A 21,183-nucleotide genomic window follows, 5' to 3' on the forward strand; every position below is an offset into this window, starting at 1 on the left:
TTGAAAATTCGAAAAACCCATATGAATATTCATTCCAGATTGTTCCAGACCTTTACAAACTTTGTTGAAACATTGCTAAATGAAATTCCTAGTCCATTACAAGTTATGTTGCAACTTTGAGACCAATGATAGGCATTTCAAAATTTAAATTTCGGAAAAATGTGAGTTAGTCGAGCTGAAATTTTTTGGCCTAGATCATATTTTACATTAGAAGCGCCTAGGTCGCACTCGCACAAAGTTAATCTGTAGAGCCCAAAATCAGTACACGTAAACCCATTTCTTTATTAAATTGTTGAATCATTTATTTAAATTTTAAAATGATTTTTAACGATGCATGATGTATGACTTTTGCATTTTTTAAAAATTATTACATGTTTATTTGATATACATTAAAACTTTTTCTTGAGTTTTATGTTTCAGGCGAATATTCGATGCGGGATCGAGGATATTGTGGTATTTTATTTCTAAGTCAAGAAAATTAGTATTTTAAATTATTTATGAAAATGTAAGCATTTTAAAGCCTCATTTAATTTATTACGTGATTTTGAGATTTTTAAGCTTTTCAAAATACTAATTTGATTAGTGGCGATTTTAAATCTTGAGAATTTGACACTTGTGCATTTTATTTAAAATTAGGGGTTCTAGAAAGTTAGTGGGGATTATATTTTTATTTAGCATGTTAATTAGATATTAGTATTTTTATTAATCTAATTAACCCCTAATTAACACACACACACACCCGTTACACCAACTCACACTCGGCACACACAAAACACATATTGAGTGTTTTTTTTAGAGAAAAACCTAGGGTTCTTGAGTCTTCTTTCTGCAGCCACCTCCTCCTTGAAATTTCCTGGAGATTTGTGTTCTTATTCTAGCAAGAAAACGTGCAACAATCGTCTCCTGGTCATCCCCCGTGATCCACCATGTCGGTATTCGTTATCTTCGTACGTTTTAACTCAAAGGAATGTATAATATTTCATATTTCGCATCAATCTTGTCCTAGTAAATATTTTGATGCATATTGTATGAAAAGTTCGTGTATGTTATGTAAAAGTTTGAGCAATAATATTTGAAATGATTTTGGATCAAAATTTTTAGATCTCGAAACCAAAGCTGTTGTCATTTTGAGTTCTGTGAATTTTCGGTTGATTTTCTGGAAAACCTTTCAACATATATAACGTAGCACTTTTCAATATCTTTGATTTGATAGTAAATTCGTAGTTTTTGGACAAGAAACGAGTGAGTTATGATCATTCTCGTGTGACTGCTCAAACTGTGTTATTATAAAAAATGTGTTCTTTATGTTTCTTCAGTTTATTTAGTTGCAGGCTTCGTTGGAAATCTCCGAGTGGTCATTTCTGCATTTAGGTGTGTTGATTGTGGTGATCATACGATATTTGGTGTATCATTCGAGTCGGTAAGGGTATGGTTGCATTAGAAGTTGTAGGGAAGCTTTTGTGCAGAATTTTGGTTGGTTCACGCAGGGTTAGCGCCGCACGCTGTATATAGAGCGCTCCAGCTCTTAAGCTTCGAACGTGTTAGCATCTCAGTGCTGGATTGGAAGCTCCGATGCGCCTGTCGTTCGCATCATTAGCACCGCGACGCTGGTTGCTAGGGCCTAGGCGCTTAACCAAGCGTTGCAGCATTACTTTGATGGCTCCTAGGCGCTGGTCCGGCAGTTTAAGGGGCTTTAAGTTTAAGTGAAATTGTTTCGTTTTGGGTATTAATACGTCGCTATGTCCAAGCTTGGGGAGAGTTAGATTAGCGGATACGTAGATTGAATAGGAATCAATGAATTACGGTTTAACGAGGTCCTTGTCTTTCATTTCTTAGGAAATGTTCATACTTTATATCATGATTTGTTTCGGAGTTTAATGTCATGGTTTAGTATGATGTTTTACATGGTCAAGTCCCGAGTGGTCTAGAAAATCATAAGTTATTTAATTACTTGGTAATAGGTACGATTGGTATGATTAAGTTATGGAATTTAAGTTGCATGAAACACGTTTTAGTATGTGCAGCAGTAGCCCAAACGATATCCAACGAATCCCTCAACGCTACGTAAGTATGTTTGACGTGTAAAAGAAAATATTTTATATTTTTGAGGTATGCTAATTATCTTATGATCAATTATGAACGGGTTTGGAAGCCGGAGAACGTGTCCAGGGACCTCTCCACCCCGGTAAAGCATGACTGGGTTTTGATCAAGATTGGGAAGCGATAAAGCATGACCAGGGACCAATCCACCCGGTAAAGCATGACCGGGTATCTTATGTATGTGGCAGTGGACAACCCTGCTAGCCCAATATTATGGTTTAGTCTGATCAGACACACTTGTTACGGGTCACTTGCTTTGAAACATATATCTACGTAAAATGATGATGAATATGCATGTTTAATTATGTATGATACAAGTACGTTTATGAATATGTTTATGAAATGATGGAACGTCTATGTTTATGTAAGTATGTTCCGAGTTTAAGTACGTATGGCCTACTTTAAAATGCATGTGATTTTATTATGTACTGCTTGTTATTCTCAGTGTATACATGTTGAGTCTTTCGAATCACTAAACTTGATCCATGTATGTGAGGACAAGTATGAGGAGGCGAGAGGCGGGGACCAGTGAGTGGCTCAGACTGTGCTGAGGCCTAACCCGAGGACCGCTCGATTTTCAAGGATTTTTATGCTTGTTATTTTATTTACTCTGATGTTAACGAAATTATTTCTTGTTGTTTAAAACAAGTAATGCTGAAAAGGTCGTTTACATTTCAAATATTTTGTCAAGTGATTTATTGACTTTGCATCTTGTAAGATTATTACTTATTTAAGAAAAATTTTTATTTTCCGCAAATTTTAAGTAGTTTCAAAGCGGTGTTCTTGTAAAGGGTTATGCCTACTGCCGATTGCGAGAAGCTCACGAAGTCACGCCTCAAATCTGTAAGTTTTAAAGTTTTTAAAATTCTTTCATTTTGTAAGCATCAAGGTCATGATTTCAGCATATACATGTTTAAGTTTGATTTATGTTCATCGTATGATATAGATACTATATTCTTGCATTTTCGTTTACGTGTTGAGTAAATTTTAGAACAATATGTCTCCTAGAGTATGATTGCATGTGGAGCAGGTGATGAGGATAGAAAGGCTCGTGATAGGGAGAGGGCCACTCCTCCTCGTCCACCGTCAGATATGCAGGCACAGATGTTTGTAGGGATGACTCAGTTCTTCGCATAGTTTGCGGGGAATAATATTGTAATAGATACGGGGGCGAGGCTCAAACCAGATTCAGTGTATGAGAGGTTCAAGAGGATGGATCCAAATGAGTTCTCGGGTACTACTGACACGATGATGGCTGAGGGATGGATTAAGACCATCGAGGTGATATTCGCTTTTATGGAGCTGCATGATATAGATAGAGTCAGATGTGAAACTTTTCTGTTAACAGTGGATGCCAGACTGTGGTAGGAGAGTGCATATGTGTCGGTGAATTTGCAGACCCTTACTTGGGAGGGTTTTAAGGAAGTGTTTTACTCCAAGTACTTCACTGAGGAAGTACACTCCCGTCTGACCAGGGAGTTTATGACGTTGCGACAAAGAGACAACAACGTAACAGAGTTCATAAGGAAGTTTGAGAGGGGGTTTCACTTCGTGCCCTAATTGAAAATAATGTCCGGGAGAAGCTGAGACATTTTATTGATGGTTTACGGCCGATCTTGCGCGGTGATGTTATAGTTGCTGGTCCTACAACTTATGTTATTGTCGTGTCGAGAGCCTTGGCGGCAGAGCAGGACCAGAGTTATATCGAGAATGACATTCAGGGTAAGAGACCCTATCAGGCACCACAGCAGAAGCAACAGCAGTTTAAGAGTGCTTTCCATGGACAGCAGGGAAAGAGGCAATTTCAAGGACCGTCGAAAAGCAAAGGTCAATTTCCGCAGAAGAAGGCTTCTCAGAAGCCTGGTGAGTATCCAGTGTGTTCGAAATGTCACCGTCAACATATGGGGCATTGTCTATGGGTTTCGGGCTAATGCTTCAAGTGTGGAACCAACGATCACATGCTGAGGGACTGCCCGTAGTGGGGGCAGCCGACCCAGGGGAGAGTGTTCGTCATGCATGCTGATGAGGTGAACTCCGACACGACTCTACTGACTGGTAACCGATTTAATTCAGCACCGTATTATTTTTGCCATGAATGCTTCGAATTTTTACTTGGGTATAATAGCATGTTGTTTTCGTATTTTAAAGACTTTGGATAGAGATTTCCAACTATGCATGAGGTTAAGATTTGTAATTTTGGGGTATAAGTTTTTGTGTTATGTTAACGTCCCTCAGAAAATATCTTCATAAAAAGAGTAGCCATGAAGGAATTGTTAGATTCCGGGGCTACTCACTCTTTTATCTCAGAGACATTCGTCAATTATTTGGGTGTTAAGTCCATTGGCTCGACGTGAGTTACTCCGTGACACTCCCATCAGGCGAGGAGTTATCAGCTACTAGCGTGGTGATGCGAACACGGGCGGTCAAGCTCCAAGGAAAGCATGGGATTCGATAGAGTTGCCAGAGGGACCAATCACGAGGGGACGTCTGAAGAGGTTCAAAAAAGCATTAAATGGGCTTATGAGCAATCAAGGAGGGCTTACGTGCAAGGAGCAAAGTGCTGAAGTGTTCGTGATGCATGAGAGTGAGTTCGGGAGCCAAAGAAAATATTATTCAAGCATATTTTGAAGGACCGAGTCTACACGAACCCGAGCACGGACCTGTACACGGGGTCCGTCTACATCACATCCGAGAATGAGCAAATCCAGAGTCTACATGGACCCGAGCACAGACCTGTACATGGGGTCCGTGTCCTATATTTTTCCGCGAAGACAGTGTCTACACAGACCCCCTTCCGGACCTCTACACGGGGTCCGTGTACTAGGCGGCTTGGCGAGAAAATTTCTTTCATTAGTGTTTTTATTATTTTGGCAACTAGATTTTGGGTATCTTTGATTATATAAAACATAATGGACGAAAATTAACATACAGTTCAGATTATTATTGATAGTTTATAAAATTTTGAGATTTTCTCTCAACTTTTTCAAAGCTTCGCTTTGTGTTCATCAAAAATAAAACTTATCAAGGATTTATTCTTGTGACGTTTGTCGATTGATTTCATACGGATTGTCAAGAACAAGTTCTTTGAAGGTTCGTCTGTTTCTCAATTGTTTTACACGTGAATATTTGTTGCTAAATTCTATAATTTAGAGGTGAATATCACAAACCCATACTTGATTCAAAAGATCGGGACAACACGAATTCCTTCTTCGTTATTAAATTGAGGGCGTGATTCATATTTAATCGTGTTTGCTTTTTATTCGTACGTGGATTCATATCATATGGTATTAGAGCCATACTCTTGACTGGTCGTGTGGGTGCATGTTCCTAGAAGTGCCCTGGAGTGTGGGTTAACGAAGGAGTTGGCACAAAGACGTACAGTCTAAATGGGTCGGGAATGCCTGGAAGTGCCCTGGAGTGCGGGTTACAAAGGAGTTGGCACGAGCACATGCAGTCTAAAGGGGTCGGGAATGATGTGTCCCACATCGGTTAGCAAGAGTTGTCTTGGACAAAATATATATGAATTCACAATCCTCCTCTCATGAGCTAGCTTTTGAGGTAGAGTTAGGTGGATTCATATCACGTGGTCACATATATCGATCTTCAACTACAGGGCCACCTATTTTACACCGATCTGATTGTGTTGCCAATGCAAAGTTTGATATCATCTTAGGGATGGACTGGCTGATGAAGAACATAGTTCTAATTGACTTTAAGAAAAGATCAGTGTTGATAAGACTGTTGGGCATGAATCAATTTTTTTTAGCCGAACAGGTGGAGTACATGGCCCATGGTCGTTACACTTTGTACCAACAATACAACTTAATTTTTTTTAAAAAAACTATTTCGATGTAAATTTAAAAACCACCCAAAACAGTAGAATTCTTCTTCTAACAATCCACTTCCAGTAATTAACAACTCGTACTCATGAGAATCGATCATGTAAGATTAACTAATAAGTACTGTATTTGGATAAGCATCTTGAATTGACGAAAATTCAGTATAGCTTTTGAAAATATTGAAAAATCCAAATCATTTTCTGTTTTTTTAAGTACAACTATGATATTTTTCCATATTACAAATATATAACATAACTGTCTATACTACTGACGAGATTAATCGTGAAACCGAGACTTTCTTATCTCGGGTAAAAAAAATTACAAAAAAACAACAAAATCTATCTAAATAAATTAGGAAAATCACTCGCAATCAGCGAGACTCGAATCTCTGACCAATAAGTCTTAGTATGTCAACATTAACTATTAAGCCAAGGTCTCATCGGACACTTTCCATCACCATTATAGAAAAGTGAGGAAAGTGAAACGTGCCAAACAAGAAAAAAAAAAACTACGGTAAAATTAACTATTTTTTCCGTCTCAAATATGATTATTGTTTTTTTTTCTGTGTGTCCGCAATTTATAATAAAAAATTTTAGTATTAATATTTTGAGTAGGTCTCATGTGATATGATATCAGATATCGACTTGGTTTATTTCTAAAATATGTCAGATCAAATATGAAATATGTATCACAAAACTTAACTTATTAAACAATCTCATAGGAGTTCTTATATTTTTTATATTATTTAACCAAACTACCCTCATAATTGAATTCAATCAATATTGCCAACAATTTTTTTGTGACATATAATTTTTGAATCACAAAAATTCACATGAAAAAGTCTCACATATAAATTTTATTAAACATATCTCATATTTGACTCGACTCATTATAAAATATTATTTTTAAGTCCATCTTACAAATAATATTTTTTTCAATATTTTTTTTAAAATCCGTGTGAAATCATATATAAATACATGTGACACAGTAGTAATTAGTTTTTTCAAAATTTAAAATTGATTGAAAATTGGGAAGTAAAAGAAAATAAAATTCAGTAAGCAAATCACAGTGGAACAGCTAAGAAAAGAAACACAGTGGAACAGCTAAGAAAAGAAAACGCTATGAATATAGAGGTGACGATGGGAAGCCCACTCGCCCACTCGGATTCCATAGAACTCCAATTTGCCGCAAATTCTTCGCTTTTCCCGAGATTCCTCTTACGCAAATGCGCAAATCAGGCGCATTTTAGCTCAATTCCCTTATCCTCTTCCCCCTCCGTAAGCTCGAAGCTTCCTGGATACGACTCTGAAATCATTCTTTCATTTTTATGCTCGTTCGAATAGTTAGGTATCTATTTGTTTCATTTTTCTTTTATCTGGTGATGGCGGATCACGGAAATGTGAAATCTAATATCTCTTTCGCCGGAACATTCGCTAGCAGTGCTTTTGCTGCGTGCTTTGCGGAGGTATGATCTGTTTTAAGGTTGATTACTGCGTAATATTTGTGATAGGTAATGTCCTATTTGATTTTTGGTGATAGCCCAATTATTAATTATATTAGTTGGACAAGTTAAAGCCCAAATTGCTTGTGAAGGCCCAAGCCCACTAGGCACTCTCGAAATTCCTATAAATAGAAGATGTCTCTCATTATTCAAGGTATGCTCTCATTTTTCCTCAAAAGCTCTTGAGTTCTCTGAGTTTTCTCTGAATTGTTTACTGACTTGAGCGTCGGAGTGTCTACGCCGGGAATCCTCCCGGCGCTTCTTGACGAGTGTTCGTGACGCAGGTGACACCCAGCGATTTACCGTGCATTGTCTACGTGGATCCGTTTACCAGTCAGGAGAGCTCCTTTACGGGCCAAGTGGACAAGTTTGCTAACCAGTCAGATCTCGCTTGTGCAGTCTACGCGACTCATTTATTTTAGCTGCATCAGCTTGGCGCCGTCTGTGGGAAAGTTACTTCGTCACTCGAGGATGCACACTCGTTCGCACTCTTCTCGCGATGCTACTAGGGAGGGACGCCCACCTCAGCCTCCTCCGCAGCAAGAAATGCTCATCACCCGCGAAGCATTGGAGGCCTTGGTTAAAGAAACAGCCACTCGCGCCGCGGCCGAAGCAGTTGCCCAGGCGCTAGCGCACCGCCAACATACTGATACCGGTGAAACAACTCCTGGAGACGATTCATCTTCTCGTGACCCTGGCGATACATTAAGGAACAAGGATAAGACGCGCAGAGAAGCTGAATCAGATGGTCGAACGCATCGTCCCCACACGCATAGAGAAAGTGCCACACTCCCTACTTACGCACAGGGATCACGCACTTTGAGTGGACAAGATAGCCACCTGGCCATTTTACCTGCTCGGCGCAGCCCTTTTACCACCGCCATATTGGCTGAGTCATTGCCAGCAGGAATGAAAATCCCCAACTTGTCAGAGTTTGATGGAACAGGCGACCCGCAAGAGCATCTCGACAGATTTTATGCGAAAGCTGACCTCTACGATATCAGTGATGCCGCTTACTGCAAAATCTTCCGAACTACGCTAGCTGGACGAGCGCTTGCTTGGTTCAACAAGCTTCCCTCAGGGACCATAGATAGTTTGGAGAACCTGACTCAGCGTTTCCTCCACCAATTCTCTATCAACAAGAAGTATCCAAAAACTGCAGCTTACTTGTTTACTGTAATTCAGAAAGACGGTGAGGGCCTGAGAGAGTATGTACAGCGATTTACGCAGGCTGTGCATGAAGTTCCCCATGTTAACCATGACCTGTTAGCCGGAATAGTACAGCAGAACCTCCGTCACAGGAAATTCAAGGAATCGATAGCTGGAAAACCCCCTAATTCATTGGAGGAGTTGTTGGAAAGAGCTGAGAAATATATACGAATAGAGGAGGCTATCGAACCGCGGTACTTGGGGAAAAGAAGAAGGGAAGAAGAGAGACCGGAAAGGAGAGAGGAGAAGCGAACAGCTCAAAGCCCACGGCTCCAGTATACTCCTTTGAAGGCACGTCTGTCAGAGATACTGGTAGTGGCAGAGCAACAAAGTTTGTTGCAACCCCCGCGTCCAATGAAGGAAAATCCTAAGCGTCAGAGATCTGACAAGTATTGTCGTTTCCACAAAGATAAAGGCCATTCTACCGAGGATTGTTTCAGCCTTCGGGCCGAGATAGAAAAGTTGATCAAGCGAGGATATTTAAGTGACTACGTGGATAGGCGTCGCGGTCAGCAGCGAGACAATAGGCGTCGTGACGACAGTCATCCACGTGGGCAGAGACATGAGCAAGGAGAGATGAGCGAGAAAGCTAAGCATAGAGATGAGAACCTGCCCACTGGGGGCATCATATCTGTTATAACTGGAGGGCCCGCTTGTGGAGATTCAAACCGTGCGAGAAAAAGTCTCGCGCGCGCCGCCCGAGCAGATCACACTTCCTCGCGCGTAGCCGCACTTCAGCCGGTAAACGAGGTATCGATGACAGATGTTGACGTGACTTTTGGGGGTGAAGATTTGGAATCCCCTCGGGGAGAACACAACGATGCCTTAATAATTTCTGCTACGATTTCCAATTTTTGGGTAAAGAAAATATTGGTAGACTCAGGAAGCTCGGCAGACATCATTTTTCATGATGCATTCCAGAAGCTGGGTCTAAGCAATGTTCAACTAGCGCAAGTGAAAACACCTCTCGTCGGTTTTACGGGAGAAGTGGTTGAAGCAATGGGAGAAGTTATTTTACCCATTTCATTAGGATCTTATCCAAGGCGGAGCACGAAAATGGTAAAGTTTCTAGTGGTGAAAGCTCCCTCGGCCTACAACGTAATACTAGGCCGTCCAAGCCTAAACTTGTTTCGCGCCGTCGCATCCACTTATCACATGAAATTGAAGTTCCCGACTTCTGACGGAGCAGGAGAAGCGGTGGGAGATAGCAGGCTTGCTAGAGAATGTCATGCTTCTATTTTGCAAGACGCGGTGGAGACTCGGAGGAGGCAAGGCCCCGGGATAGATTCCATAAAAGGGAAGAAGCAAAAGCTTGAGCAAGACTCAAGCGACAATGGAGTGCACCTCGTAGAGGGAGAGTCAGAGGATAGAGAAAGAATGACCGCAGCAGAGGCTCTCAAGCGCATTGAAATAGTACCAGGTGACCCGAAAAGAACCCTCAAGATCGGATCCGATCTGTCAGAAGAGGTGGAGAGCGCTTTAGTAGCTTTTTTGCAACGCAACACTGATGCATTCGCCTGGGGTGACGGGCCATTACCTGGGATATCCCCTGAGTACGCGCTCCATCATCTTAATGTGAATCCACAGATGAAACCAATTAAGCAAAAAAAGAGGTCTTTTGGCCCCGAAAAAAACAAACATATAGCCGAAGAAGTTGAAAAACTCATAAGAGCCAACTACATCAGACCCGTGTCATACCCGGAGTGGTTGGCAAATGTTGTTCTAGTCCCAAAAACGGTGGAAAATGGCGTCTTTGCATAGATTTCACTGATTTAAACAAGGCTTGCCCCAAAGATCTTTTCCCATTACCTCGAATCGATTTATTGGTTGACTCGACTGCCGGATGCGAACTGCTCAGTTTTCTCGATGCCCACCAAGGGTACAATCAGATAAGATTGGCACCCGAAGATCAAGAAAAAGCAAGTTTCATCACCGATCGAGGGATCTATTGCTATGAGGTGATGCCCTTTGGACTTAAGAACGCTGGTGCAACATATCAACGATTGGTGAACAAGATGTTCGCGAACATGATTGGGAGGAACATGGAAGTATATGTAGACGACATGCTTGTGAAAAGTGTTCAGGCGGTCAAGCATGTGGATGACCTCGAAGAATGTTTTGGCGTGTTACGAAAGTATCAAATGAAGCTGAATCCGGAAAAATGTTCTTTCGGTGTGCGGGGTGGCAAGTTCCTTGGATTCATGGTCTCACAAAGAGGAATAGAAGCAAACCCCGAGAAGATAAAGGCGATCTTAAGCATGAGTCCGCCACGAAGTGTGAAAGGGGTACAAGAATTAATGGGGAGAATGACAGCGTTGAATCGTTTCATTTCTAGAGCTGCAGACAAAGGTCTCCCCTTTTTCAGAATTCTAAGACAGGGAAAGGGATTCAAGTGGTCGGAGGAATGTCAGCAGGCATTCGAGGAGCTGAAGAAGTATTTGACTACACCCCCACTTCTAACAAAGCCCCAATCATGGGACACGTTGTTGCTCTATCTGGCAACCTCATCCGATGCGATCAGTGCTGTGCTCGTGGTGAATGTGGGAAGAGAGCATAGACCCGTATATTACGTCAGTCGGACATTGCAAGGGGCAGAGCTCCGATACACCAACATTGAGAAATTAGCGCTAGCCTTAGTAACTGCAACGAGGAAATTACGCCCATACTTACTATGTCACCAAGTGGTCGTGCTTACCAATCACCCTCACAAGCAAGTGCTATCTGGTCTAGAGGCATCTGGACGAATGGTTAAGTGGGCTGTTGAGCTGAGCGAATTTGGAATTGAATTTCAACCTCGCCCAGCTATTAAAGCACAGGTCCTCGCAGATTTCCTCGTTGAAATGACGACTAATGAAGCAGAATGCTCCATCCCAACTTGGGTGGTTTATGTTGACGGATCCTCCACCGTGCATGGGAGTGGAGCCGGGGTGGTGCTGGAGAGTCCTCAAGGTGATATATTTCAGTATTCTATCAAATTGTTGTTTTCTGCATCAAACAATGAGGCCGAGTACGAAGCGCTCGTAGCAGGAATTAAGTTGGCCCTATCGGCAGGAGCGAGAAGTTTAGTGGTGCATAGTGATTCCCAGTTGGTCGTTAACCAGGTCAAGGGAACTTATGAAGCCAAAGAGGAAAAGATGACCGAGTACGTGACTCGGGTCAATGAGTTACTCGCTCTGGTAGAGAGTTATGACATAAAACAAGTGCCTAGGGCAAAAAACGAAGTGGCAGACCGTCTAGCTAAATTAGCTAGTTCTTGGACAAACATCGACAGTAGGAAGATCACCTTCTTAGCAATCAGTAAGGAGGAAGCAGAAGAGACCACATGCAATATACTGTGCTTAGAGGGACAAGAACCAAGTTGGAAAGACAAAATTCTTGCCTACCTGAAGCACAACGATCTTCCCCAAGATCCTGCCGTCGCACGCAAGCTAAGGGTAAGAGCTGCGCGATTCACAATCATAGATGGAGAGCTCTACAAACGAGGCTATAGTCAACCATTCCTGAAGTGCTTAACTCCGAGCAAGGCTGATTACGTTCTCCGCGAGATCCACGAAGGGATTTGTGGAAACCACTTAGGAGGGAAAGCATTGGCCGGGAAAACCTTACGACAAGGTTACTTTTGGCCGACCATGAAGAAAGATGCATTACAATTGGTGAAGCACTGTCGAGCTTGCCAAGAGCATGCCAATCTCTACCATCAACCCGCGACGTTGCTGCAACCACTGGAAAGTCCCCTGCCTTTTGCCCAGTGGGGAATGGACTTGGTAGGACCTTTTCCCCCAGCTACGGGACAGAGAAAATTTCTCATAGTTGCCGTAGATTACTTCACAAAGTGGGTTGAAGCAGAGGCGTTGGCAAAAATTTCGGAGAAAGAAGTGATAAGTTTCTTGTGGAAAAACATAGTGTGTAGATTCGGGATTCCCCGAGCGCTGATCTCGGATAATGGCACGCAGTTCTCTGGAAGAAAATTAAAGGAATGGTGTGAAGGTCTCTCTATCAGGCAGTTTTTTACATCGGTTGGAAATCCACAAGCCAATGGGCAAACAGAGGTAACTAACCGAACTATATTGCAGCATCTGAAGACCCGTCTCGGCAAGGCTAAAGGCAATTGGGTGGAAGAATTGCCGAGCGCTTTGTGGGCATACCGAACTACACCTCGCTCGTCAACAGGGGAGTCTCCTTTCAACCTGGTACACGGTGTCGAAGCTGTAGCCCCCGCCGAGATAGGAGAGACCTCGTTAAGGGTAAAACAATACATGCAACTCGAGAACGATCAGGCCCTTCGAGCCTCTTTGGATATGATCGATGAACTGCGAGATGAAGCATCAGTCCGAGCAGAGAGATACAGGGCCCGCATGGCTAGAGCTTACAATGATCGAGTAAAACCAAGAGCCTTCCAGGTAGGCGATCTGGTCATGAGAAAAGTGGATGTCTTGCACCCCGTCGGCAAACTTGACCCTAAATGGGAAGGCCCTTACAAAGTAGTGGAGATAATCAAGATAGGAACTTATCGCCTCCAACACCAAGATGGGAGAGTACTATCTCGACCATGGAATGTAGCAAATTTGAGGAAGTTTTACCCGTAGAAGGGCGCAGCTGAATAAATGAATAAAAGTTTATATCTTGTTGTTTAAGTTTTTTACATTTTTCTCCATGTAATTCCGCCTTTGCAAGTTTCAATAAAGCTGTAAATTTTTTCTCCTTCAGCAGCAATTACTAGTTGTTTGTAATGCTCCAAGCGCTAATGCTTAGATCGTCACATATGTACCCATGTAGTCGTCAAAGGTTTCCCAAAAGAAAAAAAGAGGTCTGGCCAACCTCGCGGGATAGCCGGCATGACAGACACTATAAGAGGTCAACGACGACATAAGTCCCGGGATACCTCACCACCCTAAATGGGGGTTTAGGACTTCCCCTTGAGACAACATATTGGGAGATTGATCCCCTCCCAAGTATAAAATAAGCATTGCGTTAACGTAACATATGAAGCTCCCGCGTAAACAAATCCAGCAGATATGTAGAATGAAGAGCGTTAATTCCCAAACAACTATCCAGTACATATGGAAATACCAAAAATAAAAGCGAATAGAGTAACTACAATAATAACGAATGAAATCAAATATAAGGAATGATGATAAGTGCGGCGTAACACTATGTTTCTTCTTCAGCAGCCTGAAGATCCAATGCCTCGATCATCTCGGCATCGCCCAACGGGATATCGTCAATGGAGATTCTGCCTATTTCCGAGACGCTAGGCTCAATCATCATCACTACCTCTTCTGGCACGCGTCCAGTCTTCCTCAACTGATCCCGGCAATCCAACACCACATCATCATGAATCGTCATGGCCTGATCAAGAACGTCATCGCGAAAGGCATCAGACGCTTTGAACGTCCGAACACTTTGTTCCTCAACATGTTTCAGAAAAGTTTTGCCTGCCTCAGACTCAAGAAACTGGCCACCGGTCTTCAACTCTGCAGAATGTTTCTCTTCAAGGATTGCAAGATCTTTTCCTTTGTCAGCAAGTTTTCTCTGCACTTGAAGAAGTTCCGCACTGATTTTATTCTTCTCTTCGACAAGACGGCAATTCTCCTCCTTCACCCGAGAAACCTCTTCTCGCCACTTCTCTTGATCGTTCCGCAATTTTTCCTCCCGAACTCGCACAGCACATGCTAAGGACAAACCCTGCAACAAGTAGAATAAACAATTAGCACGCCAACAAAAACAACAAGATGCTAACATAATCAACACACTACCTGACACGAGTTCCACGCAAGAGAGTGCGCGAATGAATCTGTAGGCAACGACACCAAATGGACCATGTCATGATCCCCAACAATGCTCCGTCCTTTCTTCCACCCAATCTCTGGGTCTTCTAAGTCCCAAAAAGAGTCAGCCTTCTCCCTATGATTGACCCCATCTACGAAGATATGCTTGGCACGTGGAATCTTGGAGGACGTCCCTTGCTCATCCGCACGGACCCTCTTGACATTTTTTGATATCTCTTCAGCATCCTTCTTTTGCGCCACCTCGTGACCTCGTTTTTTATCCTCTTTTCCTCCATTCGAAGATTGAGCCTCCACAACTCTGTTTGACGGCGAGAAGTTATTTTTCTTTGGCGCATTAGACTCAGGCCCACGATAATGCTCGGAGCGGCTTCGAGGGAACCCTCTTCGGATGATTTCACGAGATTCTAAAGCCGCACGACTTGTAGGTGCTCGGCTATTCCCCGCAATCGGGGAGCGCCTCCCTACAACGGCCTTGCGAGCCCGGATCGCTGCCAAGTCGAACTTGTTGCCTGCAAATAAACAATGAGTCAGAGATGTCAGATAACAAGGTTTAAAACAACAAATTATAATGCGCACAAGGCAAAGAAAGGCTAAGGAGAAACATCAAGCAAGGAATAATTAAATAAATAAATTTATATACAAATATATATACGTGTACATACATATATGTATATATATGTACCAGCGATATTTAAACTCCCAATGTTAAAAATCTCTTCAAAGAGACCTAAGTCTCGGCATTGAAGTTGAAGAGCATGGTGAGTCTCTGTCAGTGCAATCTTCCGGAGTCCCGAGCTCCAAACCGTCGGTATTCCCCACCCGCAGTCCTTAACGTAAAAGAATTGGGATTTCCAAAAATTCCTTGGAGAAGGTATTCGAGACAGAAATTTACATTTAGGACGAGGTTGAAAGTAAACAAATGATTCTGGTTTACTCCTGCGTCCCGAGAAGAGGGAGTGGAACAATTCAACACTTGGTTGCATTTGAATTTCCTTTACCTTATGGCAAAAGGCCGTAAAGACTATAAGGGCATTCGGGGATAGTTGACTAAAGCTAATACCGAAACTGTCAACCAAGCTCACTAACAGAGTTTGTGGAGGAAACACCAAACCGTTGGTAAAATGTTCAAGAAAAATAGTGAAGTAACCCGACGGTGGGTTGTGACAATTATGTTTAGGCCCCGGAACCTGAAGGTCGCACTCCGATGGTATCCTAAGCGCCTCACGCAACCTCTCAAGATCTTGACTAGTCAGAGCATCGCCCGAGTCGTCACCCAAAAGTTCACTCGATTCAGGGATATCCTCCAATATAGGGCTCTTTAATGACTGATCTTTTTTGGAAAGTCCACATGAGGCGAAAGATCGGGTCTCTGGATTAATCCCATCGCATGACCCACCGAGGGGTTGGGAAGTATCCGACTCTGAAAGATAATAGTCCGAATCGTCACTCCCACTAGAGCCACTTATGGACATTTGGGTACGCCTACGGTTAGCCATCAGAAGAGAGTACTCTTTTCCACGAGGAACAGAACCTGCAGAAATGTTTTGGTAAAATAATTTATCAAAGCTCCGGCACACAACATCCAAGTACTCAGATCCCAAATATGATTGTATATATATATGTATCTATATTCGTAATTTGGAAATTTGTTTTCCCAAAGAAAACACACGTGCGCTTTTTTATCAATCAAACGTCACTAATGCCATCGTACAGCAACAAATCCGATTTTGGAATTCATCTTCGGATATTTAAAGACCGTGGTAAGCGCACGATCTCGAAGGGCTTGACGCACAAGCGGGCGTCGTTGGCGTCGCCTTCCACGATGAAGATTTTATGGGAATCGAGGAGGTTTCCTCGGGCCATTTTCAATGAAGGGTCGTAATAGTTGTTGAAATTGTCCAACCCGACGACGTCATCTCCCCTTTTCTTCAGGGCAATCGACACGTGGGACCCTACGATAACCCAACAACAATCATGGGCCCTAAATCCTCTGTCTTTGCTGCCAAATTCTCTTCGGGTGTTGCTCCATCGAGAACCCAAACCAGACAGGCGCAATACCCTTTTGTTATCTCCGAATCATTGTCCGCCAAACACCTCATCCTATTCTCACTTCCAACGAATCCTCGGAAGAAGGGATGAGCTCGGCATAGTGCAGAGGCCTCTTAACACGGTCCACCGTTTCGGTCAATGACTGGAGTTCTTCGATTAGGACGCGCAGCTTAGCGACAGCACCGGTGGCAGTACTCGTCAGATTACCGCTTCCGGAGGTTTGTGAGGTAACAACTGAGCAATGAAAAGGAGTTCTCGTTGTGGGTTTGGTCGGAGACACGGAATTGCGACATGTGTTTTTACCCGAGTGTGCGATTGAGGATGACAGCAGCCGATGAATGGCGGACGAAGGGCCTTGAAGGGCGGTGGCGTCATGTGCAGGAAATCAAGGATTGCCTCTGGATTAATGCGAAGAGGATTTTAGCATCCATGGCCGCAGACTCGAATCGTGTCAAACATGGGCATCAACGAAGGGCGGCAGCATTTGTTAGTTTCTCACAACAATAATAAAAAAAAAAAAAAAGAAAAAGCAAGTACAAGATAAGTCAAAAACGGCAAAGGGAAAAGTAATGCAGGTGCTTACTCATCGCAAGTCTTTGGACGTTTGCTGCACTTCTTTCCACTCTCCTCTTTATTTCTCTGTTGCTTAGAAGTATACGCACATATATATTTATAGCCGCAAACATAGATGGGTGTGGAGAGGAAATCTCGTGGATTCTGATCGGCACGCTCAATTAGAGGGATTTTTTAGTTGCGAAGATATTTCATTGCAGCGGCAGGAGATTGCTATCTCGTCAATCGGCCACCCAGATGCACCGAAAATAAGATGGCCTATTTCTTGAGAGCCACGGCAGTAAAGAGTATAAAAGGGATTTAAATCCTAGTTTTAAAAAAAATAAATTAACAAAAAACAATTAAAACAAAAATAAAGCAAAAAACAAATTTCTTTCAAAATTAATTTTCGTGTATACAATTTACTCTCGATCACTTCGTCTAATTACGAAGTGGCCGAGAGTGGGGGGCTTATGATAGGTAATGTCCTATTTGATTTTTGGTGATAGCCCAATTATTAATTATATTAGTTGGACAAGTTAAAGCCCAAATTGCTTGTGAAGGCCCAAGCCCACTAGGCACTCTCGAAATTCCTATAAATAGAAGATGTCTCTCGTTATTCAAGGTATGCTCTCATTTTTCCTCAAAAGCTCTTGAGTTCTCTGAGTTTTCTCTGAATTGTTTACTGACTTGAGCGTCGGAGTGTCTACGCCGGGAATCCTCCCGGCGCTTCTTGACGAGTGTTCGTGACGCAGGTGACACCCAGCGATTTACCGTGCATTGTCTACGTGGATCCGTTTACCAGTCAGGCGAGCTCCTTTACGGGCCAAGTGGACAAGTTTGCTAACCAGTCAGATCTCGCTTGTGCAGTCTACGCGACTCATTTATTTTAGCTGCATCAATTTGTGTTCATCCAATGTTTTTATTCTTTTTCTTTTTGTAGACTGAATTTGTTCTGGGAGTTTGACTTGGTGGAATTTTCATAATTCAATGTGATGTGAGTGTGGATCGAATTCGTCCAAAAATTTATCCGCTTACTTTTTTTTTTTGAATCATCTGTGTGAGCTAGCTACTACTCTAGAAACCTTGGGAACTAGGAATCTATTTAGCTTTTTTATTTTTATTTGGAATTGGTTCTTGGATGAAGGCTTGCCCCCCTCTATTCTCTTGTTATTCCTGCTACACTGGACATAAGTTTCTTTAAATTTATTTCTTTTCGGATTTGTGCTGCCTTTGGACGATACGTATGGTTTACTTAGTTGTGTATAATAAAGTTTTCATGAAGTGGCAGTATTTTTCTTGCAAGGAAGTTCTTGATATTGTTTGATACCTGTGTTAGAATCCTTATATGTAAAGTGATAATTTACTTAATTTTCTACCTTGTGTGTAGATTTGCACGATCCCATTAGATACAGCCAAAGTTAGGCTTCAGTTGCAGAAGAAAGCTGCCGCAGGGGAGGGGGTGGCTTTGCTGAAATACAGGGGATTGTTAGGTACGGTTGGCACTATTGCAAGGGAAGAAGGACTGGCTGCCCTATGGAAGGGCATTATTCCGGGATTACATCGTCAATGCCTGTTTGGAGGCTTGAGGATTGGATTATATGATCCTGTATGGTTTTATGCGAACCGAAACATGTGAGATTCTTAATTTTCCTTTGCTTTACTTTGTTTTTGACATTTGTCTGCATGCTTGATAGGTTAAAACATTCTATGTTGGCAAAGATCATGTTGGAGATGTGCCATTGTCAAAGAAGGTACTTGCTGCACTCACAACAGGTAAGAACATTCAAGTGCTTGTTTATTTTTGTTACCTTTATGGTCATTAGAAATTTGAATATTCTTAGTTGATATCGCCGTATTTCTAAACAATTATTCAAAGGTCCTTCGTCCTCGCTCCTTATTCTTGGGTAGTGAAGATTTTTTTTCGTCATTTTTATTGCCTTGACAATATTTGCTTTAAATGTATAAAACAGGTGCTTTGGGAATCATCATAGCTAATCCGACTGATCTCGTTAAAGTAAGGCTTCAAGCTGAGGGAAAGCTTCCACCTGGTGTTCCAAGGCGTTATTCTGGAGCTTTAAATGCTTATTCTACCATCTTCAGACAGGTCATATTCCTGAACATTTGTTTCGTCTCATCCAACTTTTTCTTTTGGAAATGAACCTTCCACTTTTTGGCTCCGGAATTTTATTTTCATTATAAATTTTAGGAAGGACTTGGTGCTTTGTGGACTGGAGTTGGACCAAATATTGCCCGCAATGCTATCATAAATGCTGCTGAATTAGCCAGTTATGATCAAGTGAAGCAGGTGGGATGACACTCGATACCTTCATGTTTCCATGTACTGTTCTAACTTCTAATTGCATCTTACACTGTTTATTTAATTTTATACAGACCATTCTGAAAATCCCTGGCTTCACTGACAATGTTGTCACCCATCTCTTTGCTGGCTTAGGAGCTGGTTTCTTCGCAGTTTGCATTGGTTCCCCAGTTGACGTGGTATTGTATTTGTGCAAACTTCTTTAAATGTACAACCTGCTAAAGATTTATTCCGGTTGGTTGGATGCCTTTCCTTAAATTTTTTAAACAACTTGGTGTCGGCATATAAGGAGATGCAACATACCATCCATAAAAATTTTGGCTATCTTGGGTGACGACTGCTCTAACTCAATTGGTTCTGTGACAGGTCAAATCAAGAATGATGGGTGATTCTGGATACAAAAATACACTCGATTGTTTTGTAAAGACTTTGAAGAATGATGTATGCTTCTCATCTCCTTGCTCTATTTTAATTTGTATGCCCTTTCTTTGTGGTTCACGTGTGCTTAAGTTATAAGAGAATCAGAGGAGGAAGCGTTTCAGGATTTGTCAAATTTGAGGTCCTGTGCATTTTTATGACGGATTCGATAGACTCTTACTATGATTATATGATACTATATTGAGTGGTTATTTAGTCTGACTTAAATATTCTGGTGTATTAATAATATGTTGAAATACTTTTCTTATTAAGTACATCACAAAGATTTGGTGAGATGTATCCCTTGACCATTTTTCTGCACTTCCTGTGAGACATATCATGGTTATTAATGTTCTTCAACAAGTGACCTGTGTAGATATCATCTTTTGCAGGGACCTATGGCCTTCTACAAAGGCTTTATTCCCAACTTTGGACGGCTAGGATCTTGGAATGTTATTATGTTTTTGACATTAGAGCAGGTACGAATCTGCTCCGACCTTTGGTTTGATTCGTCAACTTTTGATCTCTTTCATGTTTATGTCTTGTTCCAATGCAGGCTAAGAAGTTCGTTCGAAGTTTAGAGTCATCTTAAAGTGATACACAATGGAACACTGCCATTTGTTTGAAGCCTTTGGAGGAAAATAGAATCCACATGTATTTCAAATTTTCAGAGATAATAATTTGAACTTGTAGGCGGAAAACAAATTCCAGGCATGACTAGTTTGATCGCATGCCTTGTTTCTTGTATCATTTTTTGTGTTTTGGCTATTCGGCATTCGCACTCGTTGAAACCAAGCTGCTGCAAATTGTTTTCTTATACCTTAATGTTCAATGCTGGCTTATCGATGGTTAAATTCATTTCGCATCAGCATAAGATGGATCATCTACTATAGGATCATATGTAAAATTTACATGATTTTGTGTACTTTTTGTGCCGCAAATTTTATCTTTGACAAGATTTTACTTATCTAGTCTAGACATCAAAATCCCATATTTCCATTGCTCTAGGAACAAAATACTAGTACTAGGAAAAGAACGACATGCAATTTAATTACCGGCGAATAATACGCGTAAACATCAATATCCAACAACTACTCAAGACAAACGTTCTAGAAAATCCTGGTAAGAAACCAAATTTAGACGAAATATTGAAACATTTAGCAGGACGATGCATGCATCACATCTCTTGCTTTGGCTGTCTCTTTAAGAATGGTCTGAGCCCGTTTGTTAATGCAGATGTTGAGGCCTTCAATATGCTTGAAGCCTGCAAACCAAATGTATCCAATTAGATATCCATTTTTATGAGAGAAACGAATCTTCCATAAAGGAACTACTTAAAAGCTAAATTCCTAAATTATGTGTATCTTTTAAGTAGAAGTAAAACACACGATTTCGGACCTTTGATAT

At 41.7% G+C, this 21,183-nt stretch overlaps 2 protein-coding genes across 2 annotated transcripts; one reads left to right on the top strand and one right to left on the bottom strand.

Moving 5' to 3' along the window:
- The first annotated feature begins 7,017 nt into the window (after positions 1–7,017).
- LOC140818606 (mitochondrial uncoupling protein 1-like) lies at positions 7,018–20,747 on the top strand. The gene is made up of 9 exons (XM_073178620.1): positions 7,018–7,404; positions 18,430–18,648; positions 18,737–18,815; positions 19,013–19,146; positions 19,249–19,347; positions 19,434–19,538; positions 19,726–19,800; positions 20,169–20,255; positions 20,333–20,747. Exons 1-9 carry the CDS (start codon positions 7,267–7,269, stop codon positions 20,366–20,368), a joined length of 972 nt encoding a protein of 323 aa, XP_073034721.1. The 5' UTR covers positions 7,018–7,266; the 3' UTR covers positions 20,369–20,747.
- Positions 13,790–15,910, bottom strand: LOC140818674 (uncharacterized). Its single transcript, XM_073178719.1, has 3 exons — positions 15,121–15,910; positions 14,406–14,947; positions 13,790–14,334 (listed from the first exon to the last, which is right to left on the bottom strand). The coding sequence occupies exons 1-3, from the start codon at positions 15,908–15,910 to the stop codon at positions 13,801–13,803; spliced, it is 1,866 nt and encodes a 621-aa protein (XP_073034820.1). The 3' UTR covers positions 13,790–13,800.
- Positions 20,748–21,183: the final 436 nt, after the last annotated feature.

This window comes from Primulina eburnea, chromosome 17 (genome assembly GCF_022965805.1).
Source record: "Primulina eburnea isolate SZY01 chromosome 17, ASM2296580v1, whole genome shotgun sequence".
Lineage (NCBI taxonomy): Eukaryota > Viridiplantae > Streptophyta > Magnoliopsida > Lamiales > Gesneriaceae > Primulina > Primulina eburnea.